Source organism: Aythya marila (assembly GCF_965140915.1).
Source record: "Aythya marila genome assembly, chromosome: 1".
Classification (NCBI taxonomy): Eukaryota; Metazoa; Chordata; class Aves; order Anseriformes; family Anatidae; genus Aythya; species Aythya marila.
The window spans coordinates 144672462-144688154 of record NC_139042.1 but is presented as its reverse complement, the minus strand read 5'-3'; the positions used below and the strand labels follow the sequence as shown (position 1 = coordinate 144688154).

General features: G+C 38.6%; 1 protein-coding gene across 8 annotated transcripts in view; it reads right to left on the bottom strand.

Annotated features, from left to right (window-relative positions):
• Positions 1–15693, bottom strand: part of BICD1 (BICD cargo adaptor 1) — a 253943-nt gene that overhangs the window by 101978 nt on the left and 136272 nt on the right. For 3 of the 8 annotated variants that reach the window (XM_082751454.1, XM_082751456.1, XM_082751453.1), the window contains exons 6-7: positions 11136–11287; positions 3785–3992 (exon numbers count right to left, since the gene is read on the bottom strand). In XM_082751454.1, the coding sequence (XP_082607580.1) occupies positions 3785–3992; positions 11136–11287 (360 nt within the window). Of the gene's footprint in view, positions 1–2528; positions 2720–3674; positions 3993–9971; positions 10043–11135; positions 11288–15693 lie in introns of those variants that run through there. The other 5 variants (XM_082751451.1, XM_082751458.1, XM_082751455.1 and 2 more) reach the window with 4 other exon arrangements.

Genomic DNA, 15693 nt, shown 5'->3' with positions numbered 1-15693 from the left:
GAGGAACCTGCCCAGTCTCTCTACCAACTTCAGTTCTTCTGGTTCTTGGTCTCCATCAAATGCATTCGCAGCTACAGCCTCCTAGCCCCGATGGCAGTGGGAGCTAATGGAAGAATAGGGAAGCCCACACATCACGTGGGTGAAATCTTTATGTAAAGGAAACCTTTCAGGACTTTAAAAAGATGAAAAAATAAAAAATAATTTAGGCCTGAATCATTCCTCCTCCACTTGTGAGGACACAGCCTCAAATCAAGTTGTATTCTGCTCTGTAGTGTTTGAGTTTGGATGTTGCTCTTCTGCAATCTCTGTGATGAAGAAGCAGGTAGGAGTTGCTACATTGCTTGCTCACTTGCTTTACTGCACAGATCATTTGGGAAAAGAATCTCTTTCTGATATGAGGCAGACATTTTAAACATTCACTCTGCAAGCAGTAGAATAGCATCTTATTATACTTATTCCTTTGTTCTATTAACAACAACTATCTTCAAGAAATTGGTAAGATCAATGCTAATTCTCGACCTGATTCTGACATGAGCCCTGCTGATAACGGAATGAATGTGCTGAAAAAAATCACTGGTTTGAATGTGTTAGGCTCACAGAAATCAGTAGTACTGTCACAAGCCTTTATACTATGAATATTTAGAAATGGTGGCAGGTGAGACTCCAGATAAACATTATTTTCTGGACAACTCTATTTTTTCAGGCTGCTTTATCCCTTGGTCTCTGTTATTACAAAAAGTCAGAGACTGTGTCAGTGTCAATCAGCAGTTTGTGAACCTATGATGCTCTGTGAGGTATCACATGCTGGTCTATGAAAATGATGACAAAAATATAGTGCATGAAGACAGTCAGAACCCAGAGTTCCATATTAAAAAATCACATATTTTATGGTTAGTACTCACAATTTTGCAAAACAGTAAACTTGTCTCATCTGTTGAGCATTCTTCTTTTTAAATCATTACTCCTTCCAACCATCAGCATGCAAATACAATACAGAGGTCACAGGTCTTCAAACAAAGATCAAGTCCTTGAATTAAGGATTCTTAATGATTCTCCTTGGTGTCACAATCTATTGTAAATTGTAAACTAAAAGTGCAATTACAATTAGAAGTCTTGTAAATTGTAAGATAGAAGATTTGTCATTTTGGGGTCTACTTCCTTTCATTTCCTTGGAATTCCAAAGCGGAGTGTTTGGTTATACAGGAAATTCAAAATCCACTTCTTTAAAGAGAGGTAAGTGTCCATCAGAAGTTAAACCATTCTTATTCTGTTGAAGGATGAAGAGGAAGGAACACAAGAGACACTGCCAGTGTTTAGGAAATGGATTCCTGTCTATAGGGTAGAAAATGAGCACGTGGGTTTCCCTTTCTTAGCATACTGCTGCCTTCTCCAAATCACAAGAATATTGGTATAACTGCTCACACAAGCTTCTTCTAAAGTCAGGTGGGTATGCCCGCATATTTTGGAGTGTTGCCAACAGAATACAAAGGAGTTGTTGAAAGCTCAGTACCATTTATTTTATAAATGTTGAAGTCTTTACTTTTCTCACTCTGCCTTTCCCCCCTCTAGGAAACAGCTCTTCGGTTTATTTACTTCAACAAGAGAAGGTTTTGTTTAGACTCTGCGGTTTTACACTTGTCCTCTGAGTGTTACTTGCATGGCACTTCTCAAAGGTGGCACTGAGATATATCTTGCTGGCACTGAGATATAATGTATTGTATGGCATTGTTCAGCTTTCCAGAACAGACTGTTACTTTAGCAGAAAGCACATTATGGGCTTTAACTTTTACATTTTCTACTTAAGCTTTTTGTGTATAAGAGATTTCAAAGCAAATGAACGAAAAAAAATTATCACCAGACAAGGGTGTGCACAGTTGAAGGCTGGAAGTTTGGCATGGGCACCGAAGAAAAGTAATTATTACTTTGTCAGGAACAGAGAGATGTCACAACCTTTGAAATGACATTCAGTTCGCATTTCCTTTCTACATATCGTTCTAAGCAGATACTACAGTTTGGCAGAAAATGAAGAGCAAAAGCTTCCTGTGAAGATAAACTTAATGATTCAGTTTCTATAAACTAAACCTCCAGTGAGTTTAACACTACACCTTAGAAACACCTCTGCTGCCATCAGGAGAGGGACACTGCTTAGGTTCGTGCACATCGCCAGCCACTCCATCATCAGTCCTCACCCATCTAACTCCTCTGTCCTGTTCGATTTGGGTCTTCTGTGGGGACTACCAACACAACCACCAGACCAAGCACCACCCGGGCACAGGGGTGCAGCCTCTGTGGATGCCAGCAGGACTGCACCCACCTATTCCACAGCAGGACTTCCCCCACTGCATCTGGAACCAGTTTGGGCCACAGCGAGCAAAATGTCAGCTCCTGCTGCAGGTGACACAGGAGGAGACATTTTGCTTTTCAGGTCACAAGAAGGTGCCCAAATTAGATTGCATCTGCAGTGTTGGGAGGACGCACTGCTCTGCTAACCACTCAGCACCACATGCACCCAAGGAAAAAATGTTTACCTGGTGTGGCCACGGTTAACCTTTTTTCCTTGCTGAGACGGTGCCCATGGATGAATTCACTCATGGAAGGGGGGCCCCTCAGAAGATATGATTCTGTGGAAGCGGGATGAGGGGGGGCTCTTAATAATTTCTGGAGGTAGGTCCCTGAAGTCCTGGGATGGCTCTGATCACAAAGGGAAGGTGAGAATAGTCTTGCAGGAGATCCAAGAAAAATACATATGGAAACAAAAGAGTTTTACTTTAATTACCTTTCAAAGCCTCACGAATGACAACATCATGTTAATTTGATTAACAGGTAAAAACAAACTAGTGTTGCCACCCCATGTCATTTCCACAGCAGAGCACCTTGCCTGCATGGGAAATCCTGGTCCATATTAGGGGAGGAGGAGATGAGGTTGACTTATATCTCAATATCCTGGAGTCGATATGTACAAGGCTCCCTGAATGTTCTCTGCTTTTTGCATTGTGACTAGAACGTACAAGAAAAAGGAATGATTATCTAGGACTTCTCTAACAGAGAGTCCTTTTCATCTTCAGAACCATGGAGATCCCCACACCTATAAAGCTTTGACAGGACAGTCACAAGACAAGATGAGAACTCACTGCTTGAACAGCAAAATATTTGCATTAGTTTATGAATTGCAGCCATCCCCCTTCAAAAGGTTGCTTGCTCCTATGCAGAAAAATTGATCGGAGTGAACACATCTGTATTCTTTTTGCGCTGATGAAGAGCAAGTGAGCACTAAAGCTTAACAAAGCGATGCAACTTCTTTTGTGTTAAGCATTGAAATGCTCATAGAGAACAATCCTTTTTTATTTCAGATGCTCATTATGGAAAACCTTAAGGAAAACTTAAGGGAGAGTTGTTAAAGAAAATACATTCACAGTAATATTAAAGACATACAAGATGCACTGAGACACTGACAGATAATAGTGCAAAAACTTTGCATTAAGAAGGAAGAAATAACATTGTGAGTAGGAGGATCAGAATGACATGTTGCCAGGCTTTGAATTTCATTTTCATATCTTCCCCACCTCCTTCTCCCCAAGTGCAAAACAAAAAAATAATAATGTTTACAATTCAGTGAACGACTTTAATGAAAGTCTGGCCACTGCACTGTACTATAAAGATCACTGCATGCATACCTTTTCCTCTGAGTGCCACTGCTGACCAGTAAGTTTGGTTGCTGTGGGCCCTGACTATGCAGGAGGAAAGTGTCTATGGTTGGCACGGTGGCTGATGCCTCCTCACTTACTTTAGGGCTGCCGATCTTGCTCTTTCCAAGCTTGCCTTTGCTGCGTCGGGACTGCTCATGGTCAAACTCTAAATCCTCCAGTCGCTGGGTAAGGGCAAGTTTTTGTTGGATAGCCATGCGCAACAGAGAGTTTAGTGTCTTCTTCTCATCCTCTGCAGCTGCTAGCTGCCTTTGCATCTCATCCAGCTGCGTGACGTATTCATCACACCTGGGAAAACAAACAAGGCAGAAATATGGGGAACTGGTCCAAGAACCAACTTTACCAGTGATCATATTACCGGGCCTCAGTTGCAAGCATGGATTCAGATCCAAGCTTTTGTTGAACCTAACCCTGCAAGCAGACAGCCTGACAACTTCTCTTCCCACTTTGAACAAATACCTACTTGGATCTGAATGCCGAAACTTCCCATTCAGCAGTATAACCTATGTCTAGAATATCAGAGTATTCTATGACTATAATATGCTTCTAATGCACATAACTAGCAAATGGAGGATAGGCTTGGGATTATCCCAAGGTTAACCCATAAATAACAACTTGGGGGGCTGGTTCAGCTGGTAACTCACCATGGATACAGATGCCTACTTATTAGATAGTAGTATGTTCCACAGATAGTAATATCTACTACATAAAAATATTACCCAAAAAATGATTAAAAACAGACTAAGTATTTTGAACACTTCACAGATCAGATTTTGTGAAATTAGAAACCTTCACTTGTTTGCCATTTTTAATTGGTTAATGCAGTAATATTCAGGAAGCCCCACACTTGGAAACTATTTCACATTTGCTGTTGAGCCTTCTGGAGGTGTGCTCAGATATGAAATGTCATGGACACTTACTCCTTTTAAACCCTCAGCCTCTCTTATCTGCATGAAAAACTTTTCATTCTTTTTCATTAGCTTTAGATCGCTGAGATAGATTTTGAAATAAAACCACCTTTCTGATATGAGTCTGTTAGCATTTAACATCAAATCCAACTTAGTCTTCCTTTTTAAAAATGATTCAATTAAGTTAACGCAAAGAGCAAGGCATTTCAGAATTTCTTAGTCAATTTTTGAAGTGAAATAGTTTTGGTTTATTAAAAATAGAACCATCTAACAAGTAACAACCAAGAGTGAAAAATGTATACCATCAGTGAAATGATTCATGGCTAGCAGCACTATCTAACCATAAGACATTTGTGGCAACATCTAACATTTTTTCACATTAAATAATACAGATTTCATTAAATTTCCTCCCCACATGTGATATGTTTAAATCTAAGTAGATATGCTGTGTAATTACATAGCGTAATGGATGATGATTTACTTTTATCAGTACCATTCTCAGAAAACAAGCAAAGAAAATAATTTTAGGTTTCCTTCTCCGAATGGGTGAAGCAATAAATTTTGAATTATTACAAACTGAGTGATGAAACTTGTTTGTAATTTTAATCTTCTCCTTCAGAAACAGAAATAAAGCATACTCAAAAATTCATACTTACTCTTCACTCACATACACACACACATATATATATTGCACTCTCCTTTTGAATAATTTAGGCACTTTAACTGGAAGCAAAATGACTCAGCCAGCCATAGCTTCAGCTACAGTTTCAGTATTATATTTCTCTACAGGACCTTAAAAAGCGTAAGTATCTGTATTTTAGGCCTGAGGAAGAGAGAGATTTCTGAATTATTGGTTGGCTTCAATTCAACTTGCACCTATTTCTACTGCAAGTTATGAGATGTTTATTGATGTCTTAGCTAGTTTCTTTGATAAAGACATTAGAATAAGCCAGCATTCTAGAAATTAAAATGAATTCATTTAAAATAGAAAATGTCTGAGTTATCAGGGTTTTAAAGACTCATTCTTGTAAACAGATGGATCCTGTATCCACCTCCCTCTTTTTCTCTCCTGCTCTCCTCTTGTCTAGATGAGACTTCAAATATGCTTTCTATTAAAAATTAATATTAAAAAGTAACATCTGCAGCAACACCTGTAGCACTGTGCCATTAAAGGAATGAACTGTCTTGCTTTAGTATGCCCATAAGCCAATTTTCTTTTTAGAAGATTTTTTTATTTTTTTTCCTCAGGCTTTTAAATATGTTCTCGTATCTAGACATCTGCTTTGTAAAAAGAGCATAACTGAGCAGTTAAGAAACATAACCTCCTGAGGGTGGATACCACTAAAGCAGATTTAGGCAAAAATGCTTTTCACTACCTGCTATGAACAATAACAAGATAGACCTAGAAATGTGGATATGCTAGATGCAGTTAGCTGGCCTCACACTCAAAACAAAAACAATCTCATTAATACATTTTCCAGCTGTTCTCGCTAACTATATGCCCTTCCTAGAAGTCTCCCCACAATAGCAATCCAGCATTCTTGGCAGTTCACTGCAGTGTTTGGGTGGTTCCAGTCATCTGACCTCCACCACAACTCGAAGTTTCCTATTATTTTGCACAAACACATGGCCCATTGTCTCTGTGTTTTGTTGCTCAAGCGCATATATTTTTTGAGAAATAGCGTTCAGAAAGGTTAAGCCTAAATCAGTCAAATGAAGGCCATAATTGACTTTAGAAACTGCTGAATTAACAGCCTCAGATCTTCTTGAAGTCTGCAGCAGTGAAGGTTATTCCACGTAGTGGGAGGTAGCCACTGCCTGCAGACATGGTCCTGTAACGAAATATTGCCTGATATATGCAAGTGAAGGATAAAAAGAAAGGTGTTTCCAATTAAAAAATAAAAAAAGCTTTACACATGTTCATCTTGCCTTTTACCCATACATTTTATAAACATTGGTGAAGTCTCACAGCATACAGAGGAAGAAAAAGGCTAAGAGCTCTTAAGAGAGAGGATTTCTGGCATGGTGTGGACCACTGCAGAACAAGCAGGGCTCCAGGATACACCAGAGCTCTCAATGGATCTTTTAGAAGTGCTAGAGTAGTAGTTCATAACAGGTTAGGTTACATCTTCCTGCATCAGAGCTCTGTCACAGTTTCTCCCTTGTCTCATGACAGGTGTAAGCTGCAAGTGACTAGTAAATTATCTTGTATGTTGGTCTTAAGATTTATGCAGTGTCAAGTTTTCACATATTTCTTATTTCTCCTGTCTCAGAAAGGAAGCAGACAGATGCATAAGCCTGTTTATTTTGTATCAAGTGATCCAAGAAGCTTACGTAGGATTTTTTCATATTTCTCTGTCATCTACGAATGCAAACCAAATACCAAGTCAGGCCTAGGCAGAATTTCAGTCACACAAATCATAGCAGAGCTTGAGCTAAACCCAGTGACATTGACAGTGAGAAATCCTGGCTCTACCACATAAGCATAATTCTCTTCTGCTCATGAATGTTTTCTCATCCAGGATAGCTCTGGGATCTGTCCATACTTCTTAACCCATGTCTTCAGCACAAATTTTCTTTAAGTATTAATCATAAGAAAACATCTTGATGGGTAGAGAATAAAATCAGTACATGTAGTGTCTGGAGTATGGCAATATCTTGAGTAATATTTCTCTACTTTTGAATATCTATTTAGCATAGGAAAATAAAAGTATGCAGGGACTCAGTAAAATTAGCTTTCTGAATCCCTTCAAGATCCTTCTGTACAGACAGTTGTTTCTCTCCTTCGTCACGAGACATTTTATCCCTTCCCCTCTCAGCTCAACCCCTACTCTAGATGGAAAAACTAGAGTTTTAAAGAATTTGTTTTTTATTTGCCCTCTAGAGGAGCACTGGCTGTCAGCATCACCACCCCACAGCTCACACCATGTCAGTGTCTCGGGGCTGGGGCAAGGGGCAGCAACAGAAGGGGCAGGAAAGGCTCACACCATTTTCTGCTCTGGGAATATCAGAAGCAGCACAGTAAATAAGTAGACAGAAGCTGTGAATCTGACGGGCACCACATAGCCCTGCTATCAGGTGGGAATTTAAACTTTGCCCATTCCATGCATCCCACCCACAAGCAGCCACAGAAGATGACTTCTCCAGCAGAAGCTGCAGCAGCAGGCTTAATGCACCATTAAAATATATCAACAAAAGTGCTACTATGGAAGAGCCCTCATCAGTGGTGTCTACCCCAAAACATTACCACAGATATAAAGACACTGAGTTTTAAAAAGCAAAACATTTATGATGCCTGAAAATGAACAGTTAAGGTGTTTAACAATCAGCTGTTCTTCACAGCTGGCAGATAAATTTCATCACTCCAGTTAATTCCAACATTCTGACCTTCTCTAGCTCTCTAAACTTTCCAGATAGATGATTAAAAGAGTCTAAAAAACTGAATTTCTTTGTCCTATAAGTGTGGTGTATTTTTTGTGGTTTTAAGATCCAAAAGGGTTGGTGTAAAAATTGAGTGATTTAAAAAAGCAGCTGTATCATGAGTTTGATAACAGAAAGTTTTTATACTTTTGTTTTATTTTTCTTTTTTGAAGTGTGTTTGAGGAAACAGGAGCTTGAACTGCGGTAAGAACATATTCTTGCAGGTCTGAATTAAATTCAGAAAGGGATCGAGGCTAATGAAGAAGGAAGAAGGAAGCTGTAGAGATCAGAACCACAGAGATTGTGGATTGGGAAACAAACAGTCCAGGAAAATAAAAAGAACGAAAGAGGTATAAGGCTGGACAGAAGGAACTTTGAGCGGCAGAAGAGATCTGAAGAAAGAAACTGAGGAATAGAAGGACGCACAAGTGTCAAGGGAAAATCACAAAAAAAAAAGGAAGACTCTTGCTTTCTGCATAGGGAAGCTTTGCAGAAAATTGTTGTCTTTACTGTTCAGACTAGAAACACATCCGCTATACTCTCCTTATAACGTGGCATGAGCTTTATGCAGTGGATATGATGAAGGATCCATACAATTCAGCACCAGAATGAACGTCCATTTTAGAGTCAAGTGAACAGAAAAGAATGGGTTATGAAAAAGGATATTGCTCAATCAAGCAGCATGTAAAATCATTTTGACACCTATGAAACAACTCTACTTTTAGAGAGATATTCTCCCTATAGGACAAAATCAATAGTATCATGTGATGCAGGATTACCATGGAAATCACTGTTTTATTTAACATAAGACTATATATATAAATATACATATATATATATGTATATATACATTCAGCATTTATATATATATAAATTTTTAATATAAAATATATAATTTTTTATATTTAAATATTTATATATATTATATATATATATATATAAATATATAAATGCTGAATGTTGCTATCATATCAAATGTTACTGCATAGAGAATCTCGCATTCTTCTATTTCCAAACAGGTTTCTCTTCTTGAACAGACATTTATAGTATATTGTCTCTTTGTCAATTAAGCAAAAGCTATTCCAAATGAAGTACACAGAATGAGTCAATGATTTGAACATTTAGGAAAATTGATTTAATTATGAAGGTCATTAGATTCCAGGGTAGGGAAGGAAAAGCAATATTCTACAACAGAAAAATCTATAGAAGCCCACTGATATGCAAGATGTTGCAGTGAGTGACTTTTAATCACTGTCTCTACAAGATACTGGTCAAAACGTATGACCTCAAGGGCAGGAATACATCCATAGGTCCTGCAGTGAGTTTTTAATCACAACTGCATGGCATTTACCAACAGTAGTCGATGCTCTGAGTGGGGGTTATCTCTACTAATATTAGACATTTACAAAGTGGAAATTGGTAACTCAGCAAGTGACACAGATTCCTTTTACAGTTGTAGAAGAGACATGTTTCACTGCATCCTACACAAGATATCTATAATAGGCATCTAAATGAATGGCACCCTTTAAGCTTAATTCTTGCAGAAAAGATGCTGCTGCCTCCCGCTGGCTGTAGGGCATGCCTTAAATCCAGCAGAAGTGTGCATGTGGGATGCCTGAATACAGTAAAGAGCACTCAGTACACCAACCTAATATTCTCTTTAAGCATCAGCTTCCAAATCTTTGCAAACTTGTTTCACCTCACAGGCTGAGATTTAGACTCCACACATGACCCTTGTTTGCTTTATGCTCGTGATGCCACACCTCTCTTCAGGAGTTAGTAGCCCTCCAGGTAGCCTTATAGAGTTAGTACATTCATTTACCTCCTAGAGTAATGAGCCGGTAAACAAAGATTGACACGTGCATTTCTAAAACACACACAGAAGTTTGCTTTCCTGAAGGCATTCTCTAGATGGCAGTGAAATGAATGGAGCTACCTTGGTTCACACCACCTGATGAGTTGGCTCTTCATTTCCATTATGGCACTACACGTACTCTTCCAACGATGAACCTATGATGAATTTGTACACAGCACCAAAGTCACAGCATGGAAATGGCCCCTTCTCCATCCGTCCCACCTCTCAGCTGCTGCTGCTACCATGACTAAGCAACAAAAGACTGAAGAATGGTGGAAGAGGTGAGATAGCACCTATATAGTGCAGGGAGCACACGGGCACAAGGCATGAAGAAGTCTTATCACTTATGGACTAAAGCACAAGCAAGAAATCTTCATTGTGTTCGATCACAAACAGGGAGAAGAGGGAGGGGGAAGAAATAATAGAAAAAAAAGTCCCAAGATTGCTGTTTTCTTTGCTTATTTGAGTGTTAAGAATTTATTAATGGAAGCACTGGATCTTCAAAAACGAAATACTTGTAGCTAACATTTTGAAAAGCACCTAAAACCAAAAGCTCTTTTAAGAATGTATGGAAGAAGGAAAGAAGAGAAATGATTAATTACTGTCCTGTCAGGAGGACTTATGCTACAGAAGGTAAGTGAAATTTTTATCCTGTGTAGAAGTTAATAAATTTGATATTACAGCTGGAGAAAATAAGAATTCATGTTGGAATGTGAAATTGCAGTGACCTCACAATTATTAGTGCTGGATTACAGCACAGGCTGGTTGATGAAATAGATTTTTCTAGTGGTAGGTAATAAATCTCATGATAATGAAGCCGTAAGATTCTGAAGATCTTCATTAACCATACGACAGCTTTATGTGACAGAATCACTGTGTACTTCTGAATGCGAATATCAGCCATATAAATCTCCTATTTGATTTTCACTTAAAAAAGCCCTATAAATGCAAATGGACTGAAGGCTGATATTGGCCTTTATAACACTTTACTCAAGGTTGTATTGACATTGCTATTCTCCAGCATTATTTTCCAAGACATGCATCCCAGTAGCACTTGAAAGCTTGCAAGTTTTGCACAGCAAGCACTGCAAGACTCGTTCACCTTCATCCAGCAAACCCTTGACCTTGCAGAAAATAATTTCTGTCTCTCCTCCTAAGTACCGAACATACACAGGTATGTCTGTTCTCGCTTTGCACACTTATTTACTTTTACAGTGTTGAGTCAGACAGTGAAATCATTTCCCTTACCTGGTTGCAAACATTGCTCTCAAGGATGAGAAGGTTGCTGCATCTTCCTTCAAAGCCTTAAGTTCATTCCGTAGCTTGGTCATGGTTTCAGTCACCATTGCTTTTTCATTTTCATACTTATTCTTCAAATTGGCTAATGCCACTTCAGCTGTCTGAAAACACAGATAAGGATATTTGCTTATGACAGAGATATCTGATAACAACTCAGATTCCATGCTTGCTTTTACTTTAAGTTTCCTTCTCCATTCAAACAGCAAAAGAAGGTTAGACCTGAACCGTGCCCTTTAATGGCATCTTTTAAGTTGTCCTCCATAAAGTCAGGAAAAGGAGAAAGCAGTTGAAAGGACAAAGCCAATTATAATGCGCTGGCTACAACTCAACACCTTAAATGTCTGTGCAAAATGGTTCAGCTGCATGTTGAGGGCTCAGGCAAATGAGCAAGTTACTACAGCTTAAGGATTTGCTACCACATCCTTGAGAAACAAGGTGCATCTCTGACCACGTTGCAAATGGGACACACGGCACATTAGACTCAGCCTTGGTATCTGAGGGCTGAACTGACTTGGTTTTCCTCATGCTTTCTGCCATGGCTTTCCTTGCATGAGGTGATTGCTAGGGTGTGACAGCTGGTTTTCATGTCTGAACACTGGCAATACATACTGTTGAGCTACATTATTCTGTCAGCTTTAATTACTACAAAAAAAGAACAAAGAAAGCGTAAATTACAATTTTCACTTAAAAGGAAAGCAAGGCTTTGTAGCCACCTATTTCTTTATTTCTGTGCTTCCTTCTTTCTTTATTTTGTCCATTACCTCCACTAGAGTTCTTCACTTTCCTGACTATCTAACTACATTTTAGTAATTACATTTGTCTTATATTTACAAGAGTTGAATCTTCTGTTTTAGTTATGAAATGTAGTATCATTTTGAATTTATTCAAAATACGTACTTTATAGGGGCTTTACACTACTGCTATGAGACATTTTAAATTATTGCCATTGAATTACCTGAAGAAAAAATGTTTCCTTTTGAATTTACCTAGAGTGGAGGGGGCGGGTATTATTTTTTCACTTCACTTAGTGCAGAATAAGTTGTAGCATTTCATATCAGCAATGAGTTTTCCCTGTTGATCTTGTGGGTTTGTGAACCATCATAAGGGGAAAGAATTGTGGAAAACATTATTTCAAAGATGCCAGCAAAGGGATGCTAATGACCAAATACTTGGAAACTGATTTTAAACTCAGTTTTCTGAATCTTGTCACTAACAATGCTTCTTAAGAAAAGGACATTATTAACATCTCCTACTAAAACACAACTCTATTCATTTGTACCTGGGGAAACAGCAGTTACAAATGGCCACACTAAAATAAAAATTCCTTTTTTTTTTCAATTATATATCCAGCAATAAAGTTTTCTCTACTTTCACACTAGTTTACATTGAGAAAATTAAAAAAAATGCTAATAACTTCCTGAAATTTTAAATATTTATTGTTTCATGTCAAACTTGAAATTATCAGCAACACATTGTAAAATAAAACAAAACAAAAGCCACTTAGGGTTTGTAGAAGCCTTGATGACATATGCTTTGTTATAATGTAGGATGGTACCATCCTACGCCTTAGCAAGAAGAAAACAGAAATCATCAGCTTTCTGTGTTTCCAGCCATGAGCAAAAATTAACACATAAATTAACATGGAGAAGAAAGATTAATTATGTTTAACAAATATATATTTTTTAAAACAAATCTAGAATGTAGTGAGTCAGCAGACAAATTCCTTCTTAACAGGTATTATTAAATCAGATTAATTTAAGAATTTTCAGGTCACTAATGAGACAGAAGTGATTTATGAGAGCAGAGCTAGGCTCTGTTGCTCAAACTGAGTTCTGCTTTGGCCTAAAGCAGGAATTCAGATGTCTTTGTTCTGCAAGAGAAGGCCAGACTACTGTCCCTTAACTATGGCAGTTCAAATACAGAATTCACCTATTCAAGATTTTTCCTTTGTTTAGGAATAAAAATGAGTTAAAGATATGTGCTGTGCCACTTAATGGTAGGCTTATAAAAAATGAATTAATTGTTTCAGTATTGGAAACATACATATTCCCTGTAAGATTTTACACAACAGGGGAACTGTGTGCAAGGACTAGAGCTAGTTAACTGCAATCAATGCCCTTTCCTCTTGCCCCTCCAGTTATTCTTCATAACCAAAATTCTCTGTCTCAACAGAAACCAAAGGGGAAAATGTCATTCTGCAGAAATTCATGAAGATCACCTCCCGTGCAGAAACTCAATATTCATGTTCTGGCTGGTTGTGCTGATCTAGCAAAACAAAGTTTCAGTGCCTGCAGTTCAACTGACCTGTTTGCTCTGGCCATTTTGCATTACCAGAGAAGTGTGCTAGAAAGCATTAAGTGTTACAGCTCAAGACAAGGCAACACTTTATTACTGCCTTTTCTCTGAATGATTTAGAAAAACATAATATTGGTATTCTGAAGTGGGAAAGGATAACACTAATTAATTACTTCTATTTTTCCCATAGACAATCAACAATTTTATACCCAGTAGCTTTCATGTAGCTGCAGTTGAAATTTATTTTCCAGGTATGGTAGAACCATGAGAAAGTATGTTTTTCCATCACTAAGGCCTTAATATAATTTTATTGTAATAAAAATTTAAAATATGCAGAATATAACAAAATATGTATTTTATCATAAAACAACAAGGACCTCAACAGTCGTTTCTCATTGTTAACCATTTTAATAGGTTCTTTATATATGCCTAACAAGCTTTTCAACATGCTTCTTTGCAGGCTGCCCAGGGTCTCCCTTCTGAAATTCTCCTAAGTGAAGAATCACGAGCAAATGTACAGACCAGCAAAGCAAAACTGAGCAAAATGTGTTTTTAGTAGGCAAGACAAAGTAGAAAGTAGAAATCAGGGGATGCTTCTGCTACAAATGTGCAGACAGGCAACCACAGCCAGTGGAGCAGAAGGGCATTGCTTTAATGTGATGTTCAGCTTGCTAAATCAATCTGTGTAAGAGCCTGCGTGCAGCAGTCTATGCGGATGCTCAGGTTACCCAGAGCTCATCAGTTTGGGACCTGGATGCTGACTGAGGCCGACTGCTGTCAGACTCCCTGGCTCTGAGGATGCTGTTTTACAATGCAGCTAAATCAATCTATATTGGCTAGCTGCCACTGAAAGAATAATCACCCAGCCTTTCCCCATCCCTAACCTTTGCACACCGGATGGTTTTCTTCTGTGCTTACCACCAGCTGATCTAGGGAGCTGAACAGGCAGAAAATGAGCCTGAAGCACCTTGGAGACAGGATGCATGATGGGGAGCATGGCTGAGGGTACAAAGGGTGGTTGGATCCCCTCTTGCAGAGTATCCATGTGTCTGGTTACCTCTGCTGCACTGCTAGGCTGTGCTGTGAGTACCATACCCAGGAATAAGGCAGACTGAAGACACAACTTCATGCTGTTCTTCCTCCAGCAGAAGCTACAGCCTAAATTATTTGTTTGTTCTTTCTCATTACCAATCTCCAAAACTGTGCCCACTGAACCATGTGTGTGACTGTGCCTGGAACCAGCCCTGGGGATAACCTAGGATAATCTAGGGAGGGAGCAAAGAGCTCCAACAAGTGGACTCCTGCCAGTGTGATACACCATTAAGGAAGAGAGCTAGGGTACACCGAGCTCACCATACCTGTTCCCCCAGAATACAGTTGCAGCGTTTGGGCCTTCAGGAGTTGAGGTGAACACATACCCAAGGTGCTGCCAGAACTAATAAAGTCCTTTTCATGCCTTTCCTTATCCTTACAGAAGAGATGCATGCTCAAATCCAGCTTCCTAAAGGTTGCCCTCCTGAAATCCATGAACATAGCTCATTTTCTCTATATAGATTTCACATTTCAGGAAGACTTCATATCTCATTTACTTTCTATTAAGAGTAGAAGAAGCAAACCAAGTAAAACCAAAATATTGCTGAAAGAATATTAAGTCCTGCAGTGGTAAGTACAAGAAAGGAGAACAGCAGCTTGCCATTTTAGTGCAGAAATCACACATGATAATGAATCTGTCCACCCAGTTTCAGTGTACAAATTCCACTGCACTGTCTATATAACAACTGAGCTTTTGTTTATAGATCAGGTGCTGCACATGTGGTGTTACCCAGCCCAGTTATCTGAAGGACTTTTACCGATATCTCAGTTATGGAAGCTGCAGACAGCATAGTTATTGCCAACAATATGGATGTGAAAGTCTTCCTTACTCATACAGCTCCTTCCCATTCAATTATTTACCTACAAGAATGACTGATCATATTTCAGTCACAATTTCAGGATAATAAATTACCCATACAGGCATGTTTGCTCTCTGTAAGCTATTAGAAACCAAAATCAAAACCATTACTGAACTGGCCCTAAAAGTTATTATATCATTAACTTGATATTACTTCACAATTTATGCTTCCTGTTAATCCTAATGTTACTTGGTTTTGCTGTATGAAACTGGTGCTGACACAGTAATTACAGCTACAAATAAACAGATACATAAATCAAG